The sequence below is a fragment of the Corticium candelabrum genome, chromosome 8 (assembly GCF_963422355.1).
Source record: "Corticium candelabrum chromosome 8, ooCorCand1.1, whole genome shotgun sequence".
In the NCBI taxonomy this organism is placed as follows: domain Eukaryota; kingdom Metazoa; phylum Porifera; class Homoscleromorpha; order Homosclerophorida; family Plakinidae; genus Corticium; species Corticium candelabrum.
Window position 1 is genome coordinate 3,476,771 of NC_085092.1, and position 21,211 is coordinate 3,497,981.

A 21,211-nucleotide genomic window follows, 5' to 3' on the forward strand; every position below is an offset into this window, starting at 1 on the left:
TCAGAGTGTCTCACTGTAGGCTTGTCAGGAGAAGGACATTGTAGTCTTGAGAATTGGGCGCAAATTGTGAGATAGTGAGACATGGCCGTAAATCGTGAGTCTCACGATGAAATTGTGAGAGTTGAGAGGTCAGCAACTTAAATCATGTCATTGGATTACTCAGTATTATACCAGTTTACAGGAGGTTTCAAAGTGACAGCACTGGCTCTTTTGTTTGGATCAAACTGTAGCTACTCTTCTAACGAGCCATTAAATGTTTGATCTTGAATGGCGTGAAAGTCAACAAGATAGCCTTTTGCAAGGTTAAAATGCAACTGTAGTAAGATTTTAGTGTGCTATCTGTCCTGTTTTATCCAGGCTTAGTTTAGATTGAGTACCAAGCATTTCTTGGAATAATTTTTTGGAATGGTCAGACTACACAAATATAATGCATCCCAGAATTTTATCTGAAGCTGCGCAGCAATAACTTGTAGCTGTTGTGCTTCCAGTCTCCTTGCTACCTTTTTGCTTACCAAAGTTGCAATTAACTTTATACGTTTGAACTACAGTCTTGTCCGTTTGGAAGTTACACACTACATCATCAATTAGCTGATCTCTAACTGCAACATAATTGGATTATTTTGTATTTTGTCTTAACAGTGGAATCACAATTAGAATTTGGTTGTTAAGACATGCATACAGCGTGGTTACAGCATTTTAAAGTATTATGTAAACCACTGGGATATGTAATCAATGTCGGACAGAATAGAGAGCTTTATCGCTTGAGGGTCAATCACCGAAACGGGACCCACCTATCTAAACCGACATTGTTACGTTCATTTTCATTTGGTAGGCACGTTTGGAGAATTCGAGCGACGACAATGAGCCAAGCGTGAGAAAGTAGTAGGCACACAAACATTTAGGATCTTGTCTTTATATATGTATAGAATCTAAGATGTAGATATGGATTTACGGTCAACAAGTCGTCTAGCAGTAAGGGACTTGAAATGTTCTCAGACACAAGACTTGACACAAGGCAAGATTATAATTAAATACTGCATGGTTTGAGACTTGACCAAAATCAAGTACGGTATTGCAATATATTTTGTGCTAGTTTGCAGTTGTCTTTCTACTTTAACTTGTCTGACTTTACATGGAGGGCATATGAGACAAACTACATTGAAACTCTTCCAACTGTCGTATTGAGTCCAACTTCCAATTGAGTCCAACTTTCAATTGAGTCCAACTTCATGCCAACTGTCGTATTTGTAGAGTATATCTCTCTGGTTGTCTCTATACTCTGAAGATGAACTGCATCATAAACAATAGAGAGAAAAGAAAGACCGCCTAGACTGTATTGTTGACAACAGTTTCTATGGTTGGGATCGCTAAATAGAGAGGCTAAGTGGCTTTCTCTAGAGCAGAAGTCTCTGGTACTGGAAGTTGTTGTCCATATGAGTGTGACACATTTGTGTAACAGAAGAATGACACACATTGATGCGTTCACAACAAATAATGACTCGTGTGCATTATGGATACAAATTAATTAAAATAAATGTCTATTGAATGTTGATGTCAAATATTAATTAACTAAAAACTTTTAGCTGACTACTCAGTGAATATTGAGATTAATCGACAAAAATTATTTCAATTGTTAATTTATGTATTTGTTTATATATTTATTTATTTCTGCAAATAACAGGCACATTAATTAATTCCAACTACCTATATTTGAACAAAGTGATATACCAGTGCAGTATCTGTATCTTTATGGTTTATATGAGGATAGAATGTAGCTTGATGCTAATAATTATAAGCTGATTAAGCGCATGCGCAAATACTGAGAACGAAGGTTTCTACGCTGCGTTCGTAGGGATACAGGGGCTTCAAGTGAATGCCGTGTGTGCAAAGGATGTAAATAAAGCATCGGCGGCTCTTGAGAAAGGAGCAGATGTGAACGTAGTAGCAAAAGAGAAGGTAAGTATTGATTGATGTGTAAATTTACAGATCTAGTTTGTAGACTAGAGAGATCGGGTTCGACGTTGTTAAATGAGGAAATGTATGAGAAAGTGACGATCATTTGCGATGTTGAGGTGGCGTTGGTTGGAAGTGCCGTTTTAATTTCGCTTGGCCCGTATTAGTGAACGAATTGTTTCGTCTCGTTCGCTCCTACGTCGTTTGTTTTGCTGTCGTTTTTTGTTGTTTTATATGGTCACGCCCTGTACACATATCACGTGACCTACACTGGAGAAGCTTCATTGACTCTAGTAGCCAATTTGTGTATTTCTTGGGGAGACTATGGTGGTGCGTCTGGTCTTCCATCAGCGTTGCAAGTAGCATGTCCTGATTCGTCAATCGAATTGGTAGACTAGCTGCTAGACTACAACATAAAGCAAACGTGAACTACAATGATGATGGGGTAAGAGCGCAAATTTTAATGCAGTTTGTTGTGTTTAAATAAATGAGTTTAGTTAGTAATGGTAATGGCATCTCTTTCCTGTGGTTAAAATGAATAGAAATATTAATGGATGCTCATTGTATTTCTGCCTGTCTGATTGAACAGTTGAATGTATATGCTACAGGAAGATGCTAACAGTCCCAGTTAGAATGAATAGATAGTTTCGATATTTTGTTGAAATTACAAAATATTGTGAGAGTGGGTTGTTAGTGAGTTATTTTTAAATGAAAATATGAGATTTGTGGTTTAGCATGGTTGATATGATTGATGATGTAGTTTCCATAGCAATCTGTTTGCCCACCTACCCACTACTGTAGTGTTGCTCACCACACTTAAAGGAGAACTCTCATCAAATACTAAAACTTGTTGAAAGAAAGGTACAAGGCCTGGTATCTTCCTGCAGGAAACCTACTGTCCAGACGGCCACAGCAGCAGAGAATCGGCAACGAGTTGTTCCGACGATTCCCATATGTACACAAAGTCTTACTCTCTCGAAGTAACTACTTTAGGTTTAACCGTACCAAGTGCTCCTAATGCACCCAAAATTCAGCGAGACATGATCTATGAACTAATCTAAGAAGGGCCTCCTTCTGAGGTTGTATTGCCACAGTCGATACTTGCGTGATAACTTTGGGGTCCCAGTTTGCTTTAATCACAACTTGACACCATATGTCTCACAATCCTTACCTTGAAATGTGCACAGGTATCGGTCTTCCTTGCTAACCAACAATCAGAGGTATGCCCATGCCACATACGGGTACTAAACACGCCTACGCAGGTAATTTCAATGCTTTATTTCTTTGTTACGGTAAACTTCTGCAGTAAACGGTTGCAAAGGGTTGTGTCATGAAGTGACAGCTTTCATCTGAGAGATAGTTGTTTTTGGTGAGAGTTCCCCTTTAATTGACAGCTTTCCGATTGTGGACAGTTAGACTATCTACTTACGTGGCTGCTGGTCTGGTTGTTTGCATGTTGTGATGTCAAGTGTTTAGTGTAATGAGGTTACATTGTATTGTGAGGAATTGTGTTTGGTTAAGTTTAATGAAGGACAGAGGTGAGTTGGATGAGAGGTTGATGTGCTATTTTTATAGTCAGTTGGTGTTCATACTTGTAGATGCATGTATTCATAATGTACTCACTGATAATAACATGTGATGTCTCTTATCAATGGTAGAATGGACAGGCAGCTCTGCATTTAGCTTGTCAGAATGGTCATTTGACAACTGTGGAGAAATTATTGTCATCCGGATGTAACAAAGACTTAGTGGATGATGTGAGTGTGTTTGCTTGTGACAATATTTGTGTTTTAATTTTGTGAATTGAGAAATGATGTAACTGGGTGTTACAGTAGCAGCACCGTGTTCATTGATGAAGGTAGACTGTGTTGTGTTGTATGAAAATTAGTGTAGTTTTTAAGGCTAGAATAATTGTCACTTGGTTTATTACCAATGTGGAAAACACTAGGTATAGTAACATGATTTGGTATGTATGTAGGTATGACCTACCGACTGCTAGGCAATGGGGTAACACGTGATCACTGATTGAGACAAATACATGACCAGATTTCAGTCTCTTTCTCACACTCTTCTAATTGCCTCTGACTAATTACATTTAATCTGTGTAGCTATGGCTCACGGATTGTTTGCACTGTAGTGCTTTAGCAGCTTTCATTAGTCAATGTAGTTGAGTGAACTGTGCAAGTTTAATTAGAAAGAACAATAAGGCCAATGCATGTAGGTTACAGCAAAACAATGAAGCAACGAGAGAGAATATTGGTGAAAGTGTTGTAACAGTAACAATTAACTGGAGAGAATAGAAGAGAGACGAGAAGAGAGAAGACTTCTTGTTCATCTTTCTGCACAGGTCACTGGGCACTAAACCAAGTAGCACTTTGCACCGCTCGCCTCTGTTGGTTGGAAATTGAACCCTAGCTGTGATGCTTTTCTTCCACGCATGACTCGCAGAAACTGTTTTTCATCGATGTATCATAGTCAAATCCAGCAACCAACTTGTCAACTTTTGCAGATTTTGTGAACCCAAATGTCTTCTTTTGTCCATTGGATTGTATCCACAGCTGCATTAGGCTGTTGACAATCTATCTGAGACTCTAGATAGTACAGATTCCCTGCCTGCTTCCAACAGCAATTAAATTCCTGCCTGCATTCAATATCTGGCATCTGCCCTCTCTAAATGTAACTGATTTTCCAGCTTCTGCTGCCTTTGACACACTGATCAAGTTGTAGGACAGCGTTGGCACATACAGCACATCATCCAATCTGCATTTCTTCATTTTTCCATTGGACAATTTCAGTTTCAGTCTCACGATTCCTTGCCCAACCGTTTCTAGTTCATGTCCATCTCCCAGTGTAACTTCCTGTGGCCGCTCCGTGTTACAGAGCTCAGCAAACGTTTTACGATCATCACACATATGACTGGTTGCTCCTGAGTCCACAGTCCAGCTGTTCAGTCGACTATTGGTACTAGCCGACAGGATGTGGTTTATCACAAAACTAGCATCTTCATGGTCTGAACTGGTGTTGTTTCATATCAACTTTGTTGGCCTTGTGCTTGAAGCCTCTGTCTCCTTTCCAGCTTCAGCCAACTCAATACAGTTTCATCTTATATGGCCAAACCTTCCACAATTATGGCATTTTGGCCCTTTCCTCCTCAGCCTATCCTTGATGGCCTTGCTCTCTCATTTTTGCTAACTCCCGCTTGATCCTTTAGTTTCTGCTCCTCGTGCAGCAAAAGTTCTGTTACTACATCCATCTTTGGAACATCTGCGTTTTCCTCGAGGGCTGTCACCAGTAAATTGTAAGAGTCGTGTAAACTGGCTAGTAGATATACTACCTGGTCCTCTTCAGTAATTGGGTCCCCACCACTGACAGAGCATCAAGAATTTTCTGTGATTGCTGTAATGTGCTGCTGCGCGGGCTTACCTTCGTTCAATTGCAGTGAATATTATCAGCGTCTTAGTGCCAACTTGTTTGCCCATGTTTTCTTTTGAAATTGGTTTGCCAGCTTCTGCCAAAAGGTGACTGGATCCACAGGATCACCAATCGGGTAAGGAGCGATGGCTCAACAGACAGTACAATAGTGGCCAATGCTCAACCTTTTGTACCAAGAGCTTTGCGCCATCAGCTGAGTCCTCAGCAGGCGGGTTCTCAGATCCATTCACGATATTTTACATCCCGTCTCTCATTAGAGCCATACGACACTGTTCTTTCCATGTGACGTAGTTTGCGCTATTCAGAGGAATAATCACGACAGTCTTCTGTTCAGTTGCCATCTGATTGAGTGTTAACAATGCAGTGGAAGTGCACTAAGCGCTATTGGGGCTATACACGTGCTATATTACCAGAGAGAACAAACAGCAAGGGCCCATGCCCAAGAACATTCTAGTACTGTACTTCATATGTTCAGAACATATCATAACTAGAGACGATGTACTCTACTAACTAACTAACACAGTTTGCTAAAGTGCATATTCTCAACAGGATGTGCTATTCATTAGTCCTTGTTCCAGGCTAGCTGTGATTTGGAAACAGAGGTAGCATTTTCCACCGAGGGAATGATGGAACTTGAGTGACAATATCTTGATGGTCTTCTTAGAGTTGAGGAAGTCTGCAAAAAGTGTGTGTCCAAGATCAAACATAGATAAGACCAGAGATACGTTGGAGGCAAGACCTTCCAAAAGCACCGAAATGGACAGGGAAAGTTGCGTGAAGCCACTCTTTATCCCCGTTATCATGATATTGAATTGACTTCTGAAGTGTTGATTTAGACAACTGGTCATGATTGTCAGCAGATGGCCTAAGTGACATAGAAGATATTCATTATCCAAGATTGTTAAATCGAGGCACATGACAAAATTGCAATAACAACATTCAACTCTGTGTGTCATCTAATGCAAGGTTGCAAAGGTGTTGGCCTAATCTCGCGTAGCCAGACTCCTTTCTGCCGTGTTCTTTTTAGCAAATTCAAGACAAACTCTTCTTCCCCAACCTGTTTGTCTGTCTGTTGGTAAACTTGCTGTACATGTTTGTCAGTTTGTTTGTGTGTATATTTGTTTCTCGTTTTCTTGAGAATACTGTCTAAGGCAATTGTACTGGATGAAGAGTACATGAGGAAACTTGGACGACTATCTTTCAATGGAACTAAATATGCCACTAACAAAGCTAAAGTCTGCCAGTTTGAGCTGACTGCATGTGACTAAATTTTGATTTCATGCAATGATTTAATTAACTAAAATTTCCCTTACATAGCTTAATTAATCAATGAACAAGTCTATGGAAATGGCATAGACAGGCGTATGAAACAGCCTTGTTGCAATGATCATATCCAAGTTGATCAAGTACTGTACAGGATTGCTGCATACAGCGTTTCTTCTCATGAATGATTGACTTGAATGATTGATGCAAGAAGATGCAGGGCAGCTATACAACATCTGGTTGTATACATACGTGTAGAAATTTAAAAGTTGCTTGTTGCTGCAATCTGTCAGTTGTTTAAAGGGGAACTCCCACGAAATTACAAGTAACGTTCTCATGATAGTACCAAGTGCCCTGACTCTATTGGTACCTTTCTTTCTTAATACAACTCTTTCTGAACGGAGAAATTGAGCTTCGAACATGGGGGCGTAACCTTATGGCAGTCGCCATTTTGAAATGATGACGTAGCAATATCTTACTCGCGTATGTTGCTCTGTGTAGCGAGGATATATTGAGGGTCAGTCAGAATTTGAAAGGATGTAGCATCTAATAACACAGTATCTTGGATGCTCACTAAGAACGTCCTTGGCTGTGAGCCGTCTATGATGATGCGTGGTAAAGCGCTCGGGGATTCCGTCCCCTGTGTCCGAATCAATTTCATGAGAGTTTCCCGAACTCGAACTGCTCTCAGCGTCATCACATTCGGGCTCAAAACTGTACGCAAGCTACGCCATATACTCTGATGACAACACATGCGCAATCGGTAAGATATTCGTACGTCATCATCTCAAAATGGCGACTACCATAGGGTTACGCCCCCACGTTGGAAGCTCAATTTCTCCGTTCAGAAAGAGTTCTATTAAGAAAGAAAGGTACCAATAGAGTCAGGCCACTTATTACTATCATGAGAACGTTACTTCTATTTTCATGGGAGTTCCCCTTTAAGTTATTCAACTGATTTGCGTCTGCAAAGACAGCTTCAGTTCTGTTTGGGGACCACATGTCACTATGGCTTCGTCATAAAAGACGCTCACTGACTGACACCTTTATTTTAGTGCAGTGTGACGTAGGCTGTAAAAGACCATCAAAAATTGAAATTTGCACATGACAAATCAGTAGAACTGTTAGCGTAAAGTTTAAGCAATGTAATAAACTCTACTCTTTAACTCAGAGGCGTCGGTCAATAGCGGCATGACCTTAGTTCTTGGTGCTGCCATCTATATACAAATCCTATATCATGGATGGCTGCTTCTTTATGTTGGAAGCCCATGCAGCTACTCCAGTGCAAGTTTAGCGTGTAATATTGTCTAATCAGACTATTAAAATGTTTAGTTTGATCATTAATCTATTACCTCGTTCAGTAGATATCTACCATTCTCTCTTTTTGTGTGTACAGAATGTGTCTCATTTTCATATAGACAGACATAGACTAGAGCGATGACCTTCCATGTAAACGAGAGTGCAGCTTGTGCACAGCATCATCAAAATCATGGAGATGAGTCTCTTGAAATCTAACCCTCGTGCTAACAGTTCTGCCTTGCTGAAATCGTCCAGGTAAAGCATTATTTTTAGGTTCGACTAATATAGTCATTCTTTCAAATCAAGAATTGATTGTGAGACTGTGTTGGAGTCTAAAGCTGAATCTGCTGATGCAACAGATATCTGAATCATGATAATGCACTTCAGTGGAACCTGCCCATGGCGATAACAATCAATATCCGTTGTTCACAGGATAACCCATTAGCGGTCTTTACCCACTCCAAACTAATACATGGTAAACAAAGATATGTACTCCCACTGTCTCCATATCTGTGAATGAATTAAGTGTCTGCTTACCTATTGTACTAATCTTGTCTCTTGTCTAACAATGTTATATTTTATTCTCTCACTATTTATTATTTACTGTATTTGGATTGAGACGTCAACTCTTCATTATATACTGTCTCCCATAAATTTCTTCAATCTAATTTCTTTCATTTTATTTGTTTTCCCTAGCCCAGCGAGAGCATATATATGTGGTAGAAGAACGCAGTCTATAGAGCACATCAGAACTTGATTTTTCTTTCCTAGATTTTGCTTTGTTGTGACGTCTCCTTACAACTCATTCATTGTCTTGTATTAGTTTCCTGACAAAAATCTTTTGCAAATTATCTTTTTATAATATCTAGAACGTTCATGTACTTTAAATTTCATTGTAATCTTAGTCTGTAGTTTACTGCAAACTTATTCCCTTGTGAAAGTATCAGTATCAATAAATGCATGTTGTGTGTGTGTGTGTGTGTGTGTGTGTGTGTGTGTGTGTGTGTGTGTGTGTGTGTGCGCATGCGTGTGTGTGTGTGTGTGTGTGTGTGTGTGTGTGTGCGCATGCGTGTGTGTGTGTGTGTGTGTGTGTGTGTGTGTGTGTGTGTGTGTGTGCTTGCCAAAGCTATCCTAAATTAGCTCAAGCCTAGAGCAGAACAACTCCGTGCAAGCCAGTGTGGTTTTCGTCACGATAGAAGCTGTGCCGACCAACTTTTTTCTCTTCGACTATTGCCGCACGAGAATATCACCATCTCGTCTATGCTTGTTTCATTGATTTTAAAAAGTCATAATTTGGTCAACCACGATGCTCTTTGGCACATCTTTCATTACTCATCAGTTGCCTCCCAAGTTCTGGCCATTATTTGTGCCTTACACGAGAATCCAGTGCGGCAGTAAAGGCTTATGGGAAGGTATCCGACGAGTTCCCTGTCACCGACGGTGTCTGGCAAGGCTGTGTGTTGGCACTTGCCTTATTCAATCTCTACTTTGACATTGCCATTCACATGGCTCTGGACGAGCACAGGTCACGAGGAATGGGCATTAAAGTAGCCTACCTTCATGATGCTGATCTAGTTGGGAAGAGGAAGACCCTGAGATATGAATCTTTGGTGACTGATATGGAGTATGCCGACGATATGGCTCCTCTTTCTGACAATTGGGTTGACCTCACCATAATGCTGGATTTCCTATCAAACTGCTGTAAGAAACTGAGTCTTGCTATTAGTTGCAAAAAGACGAAAACCTTAGCAGATCTACCATCTGAGTGCTCACACATTCAAACTCCTGTACTCATCCACCTTGTGCCAGGGGATGATCTTATTGAAGAGGTCTCTTATTTCCAGTACTTGGACAGCATTGTTCAAAATGATTGTGGATCGGATACAGAGACTTGTTCCAGAATCTGCTAAGCTTCACTTGCCTTCCAGTCACTTCTCGGATCTTGTGGTATCAATGTAAGATCAAGACCAGCACCAAGCTTCGTCTTTTGAACAGTGTGATGCTTCCAACCTTGCTGTATGGTCTTGAGTGCACTGTCCTTCTTAAGTCTCATGTTTGTTATTTTGAGTCCTTTTTGATTCGTTGCCTTTGAATTATATTGGGGATCTCAGTCAGGCAGCAGAAGCGTCACACTACGATACGCAAGATGGCCAAACAGGAAAGGATCTTGTTGATTCTCTTACAACACCGTCTTTGTTTTCTTGGACATCTCTCAAGGATGTCCAATGATTGCTTACCCAAGCAGTTCTTGTGTCTGCTCCTATTGGTTGCAAGTGCAATGTTGGTAGAAGCGTCATTGGAATGATGTTGTATCTGGTGACCTCAAACAGTGTAATTTGTTGGAATCCTGGAAGGAGGAAGCTGAGAGAGCGCGACTCTTGGCGCTCCCTCATCCAACATAGCACAGAGCATTTCAACAAGGAAACAGAAGGCAAAGAGAAGAGCCTCAGGGACGACAGAAAACGACGGTGTGAGCAACGACTTGTAAAAACCGTGACTCTTCTGCAATGTAACCACGCTGACTGTTCATTTTAAGTATTTAACAATGGAGGTTTGATTAGTCACCAACGTTGTTATTCTACCGCCTCAAGGATTCCATGTCAGTTTGACATCAGACTTTCAAACAACACGGTCTCTATAATCACCAGCGTTTTGTCCAGACAGACCTCGACCAGTATAGACTTGATGTTTATTGGCCTGCATCTTCTGTACCCTCATAGTATAATCATTGTGTGTGTGTGTGTGTGTGTGTGTGTGTGTGCGTGCGTGCGTGCGTGCGTGCGTGCGTGCGTGCGTGCGTGCGTGCGTGCGTGCGTGTGTGTGTGTGTGTGTGAAGACTAGGATGGCTTGGACACTTGGCAAGAATGACAGACGAATGAATCCCAAAGAAAAGTCTTTTTGGCTGGACCAAAACTGCATTGGCACACAAAGTTAAGTCGGACATGAAACGCTTCCACATTGATGAAAAGAACTGGTTTAAGATAGCCAGAGATCGCTCCTTATGGAGTAACGCCTGCACTATTAAACCTTTACAATGTGACGTTCAATGCTGAGCAACAAATAGCTTTGTATGTCTGCAACACTTGTGCTAAATCCTTCAGAAGACCTCAAGACATAGCACGTCACAAGTGTGATGCATTTTGATTTAACAGAGGAACATTCAGTCATTAGTTCAGGCCGTCTTAGTGGCCAGAGGCCACAAGACGGAAGGCATCATCATCATCACGGCCTACTTCCAGGTCTAGGTCCAGGTGTGTGTGTGTGTGTGTGTGTGTGTGTGTGTGTGTGTGTGTGTGTGTGTGTGTGTTTGTGTATCTTCCCACTTGCCAATTATATATTACTCGAATTCAAAGAAGCATTTGTACTATATACACATGTTGTAAGTGTAGATCTTGAGTTTATTCAGTGAAATACAATTGTCTCTAAGTGGTATACATGATGAATAGTCAATGATCAGACAAGCAAAACAAGTCCACAATGTTAAATTGTCTGTTGTGAGAGAATTACGGTCATGTCTCTTTAGCCATTAAGATCACTAATTCAAATCAATCAGCAATACCCAAAAATTAGGCAAACTAACTACTGTAAACAAAACACCTACATACTGTATGTATGTCATAGTTTCAAGTCTGACTGAGCACTAAATTTTCATAAGTAAAAGTTCAGTTATCTGTAACCAGTATTAATATTCATATCTTATCTGCCCATGCGAAGAAGGGATGGTGAGCTTGTATTTAATAATTGGTAAAAGCTTTAGAAAGCTTGTTCTTACCTCACCCACTTCCGGTGGAGGAGTTAGACGGACCTCTATTATTGCACCTCTTGGTGCAAGTCACATGGTCAATAGCATCGCTTCTCTGAGTGCACTGGATGCTGACTATTGTGCACCTGAGAGAGTTCGTCGTAGTGATGGTGGCTCAGCTTGCAGCACACGCGAGGCTGATGTCTACAGTTTAGGGGTGACTCTGACCGAGTTGTTTACTGGTTTGCCACCAATTCTTCAGAGAGGCAGTGTCAAATAGAACGATTTGAACCTCTTTGTCTGCAGGATCTGTGTTTCAAAATGACATGTAATGAAGCATGTCAACGATGAACACCTGAGGAAGCTTTCCACAATGTGAAAGAACAGAAGTCAACAGCAATATACCGATCAACTGAACGAAGAAGAACCGTTAGAGGACATTTGGAAGGTGAGAGCATGAAACTGGGTTGAGCAACAGAAGCAGCTTTCAAAAATGTATTGCTGCTTTAACTAACATTACATTATAGTAGGGCAAGTCTAAGGCTATTGTCATAGCTGGAGTATTTACATTGGTTTTAACGTTTTGCTTGGGCCATAGACCTACAGTTTTCAGTCATGGCTCTGTAATGTGTATCATGATTGTATGCAAAAGACTTTCTTAGCTCATGCATGCTGTTTAATTGCTGGTAATGTTTCTAAATTGAAAGCAGTTTTCAAATATATAACTGTTACTACAACAGAAACCTAACCGTGGAACTGTAGGAGCACGTGAAGACGTGCTCATGTCCTCCCTCTACTTTAATTACTAGAGCTGTGATTAAGAAATCATTACAAATGCGACTACGGAATACTTTGAGAAGCTGTTGAGTGACCAGATATACTAGAATGACATAGACTTACAAAGACACTAATATACTAATGTTACCCAATTAGGTTATTAACAGATGACTTAATCTAGTAAAGAACAACGTCCTAAAGTGGGATATAGGTGTATTTTCAAACTATTGCAGATAAATAGACTTCCTAGTTGGCCAGACAAACAAGACCTCGACATATCGCACGTCCAAAAGCCAACGCTACAAAGTTAAAAACTAAAATTTAGGAGGCACGTGACATGCCCCTACCAGGCCTCCCAAAGCTCCGCCACTCGTTCTATGTACCCTCAAGGAAATGAGGAATTTGAAGACTGTATTCCCTATAGGATATTAAGTTGCTACCCCTAGCTTTTGTGCGATCTATATATGTTGAACAACAAACGTAATTATTTGCCTAATGGCTGTACAGTCCTTCGCAACTATAGAGCGAGCGTTTCTAATGTACACGTTACCGTACGTAGCTATAGCTAATACAATAGCGTAGCAATAGACACACCCAGTCAGTGAGCCGGTTCGCTTTTCTGAACGTTGTGTGAATGGAGGAAAGCTCAACTTTCTGGCACGGATTGGGTCGGTTTGGAAAGGAGCGCCTGTGAAAGGCTATTCCAGATACTTTGTACAGAGGTGGAGCTACGTATCTAGGTTTACAATCAATTTTGGTGGGAGTGCGCTAATGTGTCGTCACGGGAGGCTTGAATAGTGATTGTAATTACCACAAGATCGGCGCATTGCCAGCCACGCGTAAAGGTCAAGTGCCTTATCTCATAACATTAGTTGGATCAAGTTGCTAGACTAGTGATCTCATGATGAATTGCAATGGCGTATCAATTATATTAGTTGGCTCAAACATGGATGCTCTGGAAGCCTTCAACAACACGTTGGCTGGTTTTGTCCCGACATACAAAACCACAAACGGTCAACTGTATCTCGGAAACGAGTTGTTACGGGCGAATTTAGATTTTAGTTATGCCAAGTGCTTTTTGGTGATGCCGCGTACATCCCGCTCTCTTGTGTACATCGAAGGTGATAGCTGTAGCATGTACCAGGAAGTCAAACACATTTGCTCAGACAATGGAGAATGGCACACAGAACGAGGTCAGAAGTTCGTGATAAAACTCATAGTCTAGTTGAACTTCCAAGCATTGAAATGTCGAGTTTATTCACGATACAGGCTTTTAATATGCAAACCATTCTACTAGGCTGATTCATTAATAAGCATTTACACATATTCGATTTGGTAACGGTTTGGCGTTCAATGTTTCAGCATTTGTTGTACTGTATCACAGTAAAGATGTCGTTGGCCTGTATGATCGTGATGACATCCAGTCATTGTGGGATCCTGGTCCACAAAAGCAACTGAAGAGGTTTGTAGATGTAAATCAGTTAATCAGCTTCAAAACGGAACCAAATGATTGTCAGAAGCAAGCAATTCTCAAATTTCTAGGCTGTGACGTATAAACAGACAGTTTGTCAGTCTTACGTGTGTGCTGCAATGTAGCTGTTTCTTCTTTGTTGCTAGACACTAGTCACTCGACAACCAACGTTATGTGAATCAGAAGGACCAACCCATGTATGCAATTCAAGCTTTTGTGTTCAATATGAGTAGATACAAGTGGCGGCGACGGAGTTGGGGGGCAGAGGGGGGCAATGCTTACTGAAATTTCATGATGTTTTATGCCCCGCCCCCGCTGCCCCAACGTTCTACTCGCTCAGCCGCCCTTGGTCATAGAAACAAAGTTAGCTGTACAGCATATACTATATCTAATCAAAGTTAGTTACATTTACAGATAAAATTGGCAAGTGTCAATTTTATGTAAATATTGTTAATTATTCACAATCTCAAACATGTTTAATGTCATGACCAGATTTCCAAGACACACTAAACATTATTTTTAATGTAATAGCTGTCATGGGCTCGTCACTTATTACATGTACTGGTTTAGACTGTTTATATGACTGCCTAACTTGCCCTAGCAGGAATTGCACTTTATTATTTGTTTATCAAGGCAGTAAACGATATTTGTGATCATTGTAGAGTGTAGTTGCACAGTAGGTAAAATCAGTAGATACCATCACTAAATTTGAATACGTGTACATGAAGTAGAGTTTGCAGCTGATGTTGGATAGAAATATTATCTTACTGTAGAAAAAGAGTATATGTTACATGGTGTATGTCTATTTTGTTAATAGGTGACGACCCCTTTGTTACAGACAAGCTCTGCTTCGAAGAAGCAAGAAGGCTGCTTTTCTTGTGTTAAGAAACTTTATATACTTTGTCAAGGAATGTGCTGATATCTTCTAATTTGCAGTACATTTAGCAGTGCCAATTCAAGGTAGTTCACTGCGGAGTGAATCATGTAGTCCTATATATAGATTGTCAAGTGCTTGTCCAATAAAATTATTATTTTGATGTCCAATTTTGTGTTTAAATTGTGCGTTTGAATTTGAACTCAAACAGACTCACTAAAGAAAATCATAATTTGGTTTATGTCTACGGCTTACAATGAATTTTAATTTGCTGAAAGCGACAGAACATAAAAAAGAGAGGTCAGACTGTGTGATGTGAGTATGATCTCTAACAAACGTAGCTAGGCGAAAGAAGGAGCGAACGGGCAGAGAAGCAAAAGTAATAAAAAAAGAAATTAAAGGACAATAAACCTTATAGACAAGTAAAAAATTCATTAGAGAGTTATCTATATTTTTAATTAAGTAAAGCTTGTTCTCAAGGACGATCAGAAAAAAATTAGTGAGTACCAGCCTAACTATGATTGGCAGTATAGTTTGAATTTTGTTTAGTCTGTTTACTACGCACCAGAGTCTTAGAATAGAATAAATAGTTCTTTGCCTCATCCAAATAGGCTATTAATTAACTTGTTAACACAGGTTCCGCTTTAGCAACTCTCTAGGTGTAGCAATTCGCTAGCAGAAAGGACTGTAGTGTTACGCCTGAAATGTACTTCTTCACGAAGAGAGAATCGTTCGAGATCACTTGCCCGAAATTATGTGTCATGAGTCATCATACCGTCTTCTCGCCGTCTGCAAAAGTTGACGCTAGCAAGGCCAGGCCAAACCACCAACTCTAAACGCGTAAGATAAGCCTATCGATATACATGAATTACGTCTCAGTTAGAGTTGTAGAAACGAGATTGCAAGCATACAAGAACAATAGCAAACGATCTCAAGCTAGGGTACTGCGTGACCGATACTATAGGATCAAATAGTTTCCATGCAGTTCTACAGCCGCCACAGCGTTACAGCAGATGCTGGTCTACCTACTGTACTTGCTATTCGAATTATGGGACTGTATTTAGAGGGGGTCAGCTGCTATGTCAAATTGCAGCTGTTTGACAGCGAACGAGTGATGGCGATTAGTAGATGACCGAGATAGATCTGGGACTCTTCTGTCGTTATATTGCTTTAGAATGTTCAGCTTTGTGCTGGTACCACGGCTATTTCTGGCCTCCCAGACATCTATTTCCCTAGTCTAACTAGCGAGGTTCAAGTACAACTTGAAAAGACATTAACGTAGTAAATCTATACCACCGGGAGTATCCTTCATTTCTCTGCACTAGAAGCGTATATACAGTTTGTGATTATGATATGGACATGAATGACCGCACTTGGTGCGGTCTCATTATATAATGTATATCTAAATGCATAAGCAATAGTGTCTTGATTGATAACTCACTATGCAAACATCATAATGTCTGGCAGACAGCTAACTAATGCAGCGCTTTAAAGGTTTCTGGCACAGTTACTATTTGGCCTAACTTTCTGTCACTTTTGCGAATCTGGAATGAAAGCAGGCTGAAGCATGAAATTGAGAGCAGCCACGACACTTTTTTCTTTTTCTAAGTTTTTCGTCGTTGTTGCGTCAATCTTCAGTTCTGAGGGTAGGTAGTTGTTAACTTCAAATATTCGTTTTTCCATAATGTTTAGAACTGTTTGACATCTTTTGCTGAAATTTTTTACTCTAGTCGACCGGTCTACACTGTCCAACCTGTCACCTTTAGTTAAAACCACAAACACACTCGTTCCTAAAAGACAGTTTACAAACAACGAATAGTCTCAATTGCAGTTTGCAGCTATCAACAGCACTAAATAGTATCAGGTGACCTGCATGTACTTTCTTGTGTTATGCTATTATTTACTGATTTATTAAATTTAGTGACGTGTATTCTTTGGCAGAGTCTATACTCACATGCAGTTGTTCAAACGAGCTAGCGTATGTAGCCTCGACTAAACAAGCAAAAATTAAGCCAAGGACATTCTGAAAATCTTTCAACACTGATTTTGCAGCTTCAATCGATGTGAATGACGACTTCAAGTATTAAAAGACACAATTTGCCTAGAATCGGATTTAACTCAACTATTGCAGTAGCCAGCTTGACGTTGTAGACATGAACAAAGCACTATTGCCGCTATATTTAATGCAATAAATTTTTCATCAATTTGTTGTGAGCAAAATTCGATCTAATTTTACCCCGGTAAGTGCATGCTTGCATGCAAAGCCAGCGGCTTTCAATGCATGGTATTTCAGTAGATAAAATCAATTTGAAAACGTATGTAGACTCTATCTTAATCGCTGCAAAAATTTGTAAAAATTTGACATAATATGCATATTCTTACCTCCATTTTGAGGCTCCAACTCCTGTACAGCGCTAGCTACTTGTTCGAGCAACAGTTGAGGAAATGGATCGTAAAGCGAAACTACACAAACCATTATCCACACTTTATTTTCCTCTACCTCTTCTTGTTTCCCTATTTCTTGCAATTGTTGTTTGCTGTTATACAACTTTATCATTTGAGTAAGCTCCTTTACTTTTCCTTGTATGAGATAAACTAGAACCTGTTTGAAATCAAAATTATCTTTCTGTAGCAACTGCTCGGTAACTCCAGCGATGTCGAAAAGTCTTGGAGCATTTGAAGGATCTGGTACTTGACTTTTGAGCGACTGAAAGAGTCCTTTTTTCATGGTGTACGTGCGGTAGGTCATCGTACCATGAACTGCATCGGTTGCCCCTATTCTTGCCAATTCTTGATAGGGAACTTTTGGGTCTACCAGATTGAGGGCGTGATTTACAGTGTTAACGAAAGACGACTTTCCACTACCAATCGTTCCAACAAACAGAAGCTGCTGGCCTTGAAATAGTTTAATCACTTTTGTTCTCAGTTCGTTTACTTCCTTCTGTTCTTGTTCTTCTTTACTCAGCGTTTTTCCCATTTTGTACCGTATGGCCTTATAGCGGTAATGAAGATTTACGTCTTTCAAGAAGCATATCTAACATTTCGATAATTAGATTATTCAAATAACTATTTTCTAAAAGCATTATAGTAATTAGTATGTGGGAATTATTAGACCTGGCGTCAATGCTTGGTATTCAGATTTACATAACCGATAACGTACATATATGGACCTAACGCAAAAGTTAATCATCGTCTAATTAAGATATCACACGACTTTGGTGGCCTACTCCAAAATCGTTTATTTCAAACTCGTCGACAAAAACAACTCAGGTTTAACCTGCTCACTATACCATTCAACTGTAGACGTTTCGACTTTTCTAAAAAAGAAAAATGGAAAATACATCCGCTAACAGACAACTAAAAGAAATACTCAAGAATGCAGCGAAGTGGTGCAACGAAAGTAAGGCTAAGATGTATTTATAGTATACACTTGCAGCTCCTAAAAGAAGCAGTACTACTGAGCGTTTAACGCCAAGAAAGATTTTTACTAGTGGTTGGGCTGCCAAGATACGCATACTATATGCATAAAATTTATATTTTAATCTGTCTGTTCACTCTTCTATTTTCAGTACGAAAATTTGTACATTCACTAGCTACAACTGTTTGATCGCTAAGAAATTAACTAACCACCTTTAGACACATAAGTTGAGCAGAATATGAAGAAAGAAAACACAAAATCTTTTCTGAATAATCTGATAGCATGGCGCGTTCCCTTGCTAAACGATATGCAAAGGCAATACATTAGTGCTGTCAATTTTTGTACGGTTTTAGTGTTCTTTATGTTGCGGTCGGCAAAATTTGGTCAATCAAGAATATAGAATAGTAGTTAACATTGATAAGGAAGACACTAGGGGGCTTAATGTTTATCAGTTGCAAATTTTTGAATATTTAAATAAGCTTAAGTTTCGAGTTGCTAGGGGCATCGTTCTTATCTTTGTGTAATTACGCATCAATTCGATTGTGCAATAGCTAAGTTAGCTACTCTTCCCATAATTATGACGTCAAGGTTGTTGCTAGCTCTGACTCTTTCAACTAACGTTGCCTATGTACGTTTTATGCATAATATGGACTAACAATTCTGAGTCGTCTATCATGCAGTTACATATTATAGATTAGTAGAAAACGGTTTGATGTTTTGTTTTGTCCTAAAGGTTTCATCGTACTCTACCAAAACAAAAACGTCACCAACGTTTATGACGGCGATGAAATCTCGGTATGGTGGAATTCTGGTCTTCAAAAAGAATTAAAGCCGTTTGCAGAAGCAGATCAGTTGATCAGCTTTAAATAACTGAAGGAGCGTCAAAAGGAAGCAATTGTCAAATTTCTAGGATATGAAGTATAATCATATATCTGACGTCTATGTACAACACTAGGTATCTGATTGCCTCTCTCTCTAGAAAATAATCACGCAATAGCCAACTTCACAAGCTAAAGATAATGATGTATGTATCATTTGCTTGTATATATCAAATCAAATTCAACCAAATACAAAGAAACACAGACAACCATTTATGTTTGCATTAATGGTCTCTAGTGGCTCATTCCAGTTTCCATTGTAGCGTTTTTCTTCAATATAGGTTCTCAGTTCTAGATTAACGTTTATGTCTTCTTGTTAATAAAAGGTTCCAGTCAGGTTCCAATCGTTTCATGTTCCGATCTTCTGTTGTTTCAATATCGGTTTCTCGTTTCTAATTGTGTCTTCTATGTACTGTCTTTAGTTTGGGTGCAGAGATGCAACTGCGGAGTTTGCTAGAGTTCACTAAAAATTTTTGCTGGTGTAGAAACACTAGCTAAGACAGGAATGGACCACACAGTGTTATGATTATGGACACAGTTTAGATAACACCTATTAAGTCAGTAGGTTTGTTAGATAGTTGTACACCGTCATTGTACAGTGCAATTAATAATAAAGAAAGAAATCAAGTAATTCTGTATGAAGTAGCTGGCTGTACTCGAATCAATGATATGACAACAAACAAGACTTAATATAAACATAAACAATTTTATTTTATTATATTATAAAACTAGCAATTTTTTCGTTCTTTAGAAATGCTCCTTACATAACATAAACTAGACATTAAAAATAATCAATTTAATCCAGCAAAAACTGTACGTAGACATCGTCGACCATTTAGATCTGTCAAAAAACAAATAGATTGTTTATAGAATGTGTACAATATTAGTAATTAATATTTTATGGTAGTCCTTTTTCTAATATTGCACTAAACACACATTAAGAATGATTTTAATGCAATAGAAACAAGCATTTAGACTGCTAATTGCGTTAATTCCTACCTAGGCGACTTCACCATTCTTTCAACTAATCGAGGAAACTTGTACTTGCTGTCGGTTAAGAGTTCTTTGGACAAGAGCAACGGCTACATGGTTTATGTTTGATTTACAATTTCTGCTAGACAAAGAGAATTGTTTAGTTTGCAATTGTGTATGTGACTGCTAGAATATCAATTATTAGTAAACTGAATCATGTCGTGTTACAAATAATTGCTTTGAGTACAATTTTCTACGTGTTTTCCTTCACACTTACTTTGTACAGAAGTACATTCATATATGAATTTGACAGTTTAGTTTTCGTATCATGTCTTCTCTGCTTCTAAGATACCCAATTTTTTTATATAAACAAGAACAAATGTACTTGTAAGAAAGTCTGGTGTGAAAGTGATCCCTCGAAACACGTAAAAGACGAAGACAACTGACCAACTGATAGGAAACAAAGGGTGCAAACAAGAGCACGTTTGGGCAAATAGACAAGTATGCAAGCCAGTGGACAGACAGTTAACATACAAACAGAAGACAAGCAAGAAACCCAGACTAACAAGCAAACAAGCTAGCAGACAGTCAAATAAACAGACAGACAGACAGTAGAATTTTTGAGCAAACTGACACTTTAATCCAGAGATACAAGAGGAAAAGAATGGGACAGAGCTAAGGTCTTGTGAAGGCAGATGATTTCGGTTACTCTGCAGAAGTCTAATTCGCGAGTAATTAGAGAGAAAATCAAGCAGCTCGGACACATTTTAGCAACAATAGTTTGGAACATTATTCAATAGCTATTGTTCAATTAATTAGTTGTTGTACTGAGGGGCCATGTACAGCTGGGTCCCATAGACTCGTAGTTTATGTTTAGTTTTTTTTAGTGTCATTGATGTTTTACTTAGAGTTTTGATGATGTATTCAATAGAGAATTAAGACAGACAGACAGACAGCCAACCAGCCAGCCAGCCAGCCAACAGGCAGACAGACAGACGGAAGACAGAAAGACAGACAGACTGACAGACAGACGGACGGACGGACGGACGGACAGACAGATAGACAGAGAGAGAGATAGTCAGACAGACAGACAGACTGGATTGCTGCACATTGCCTCTCAAGAAAATCTTTG

At 39.5% G+C, this 21,211-nt stretch overlaps 2 protein-coding genes and 1 long non-coding RNA gene across 3 annotated transcripts; 2 read left to right on the forward strand and 1 right to left on the reverse strand.

Moving 5' to 3' along the window:
• The first annotated feature begins 1,863 nt into the window (after positions 1-1,863).
• On the forward strand, positions 1,864-20,377 carry LOC134183574 (uncharacterized). The gene is made up of 4 exons (XR_009970527.1): positions 1,864-2,398; positions 3,612-3,710; positions 11,996-12,137; positions 20,111-20,377. It is a non-coding gene; the product is annotated as an uncharacterized LOC134183574 (long non-coding RNA).
• Positions 13,227-14,981, forward strand: LOC134183573 (uncharacterized). The gene is made up of 4 exons (XM_062651158.1): positions 13,227-13,659; positions 13,829-14,016; positions 14,084-14,134; positions 14,755-14,981. Exons 1-4 carry the CDS (start codon positions 13,368-13,370, stop codon positions 14,854-14,856), a joined length of 633 nt encoding a protein of 210 aa, XP_062507142.1. The 5' UTR covers positions 13,227-13,367; the 3' UTR covers positions 14,857-14,981.
• On the reverse strand, positions 16,119-17,799 carry LOC134183352 (uncharacterized). The gene is made up of 2 exons (XM_062650854.1): positions 17,194-17,799; positions 16,119-16,601 (listed from the first exon to the last, which is right to left on the reverse strand). Exons 1-2 carry the CDS (start codon positions 17,786-17,788, stop codon positions 16,342-16,344), a joined length of 855 nt encoding a protein of 284 aa, XP_062506838.1. The 5' UTR covers positions 17,789-17,799; the 3' UTR covers positions 16,119-16,341.
• Positions 20,378-21,211: the final 834 nt, after the last annotated feature.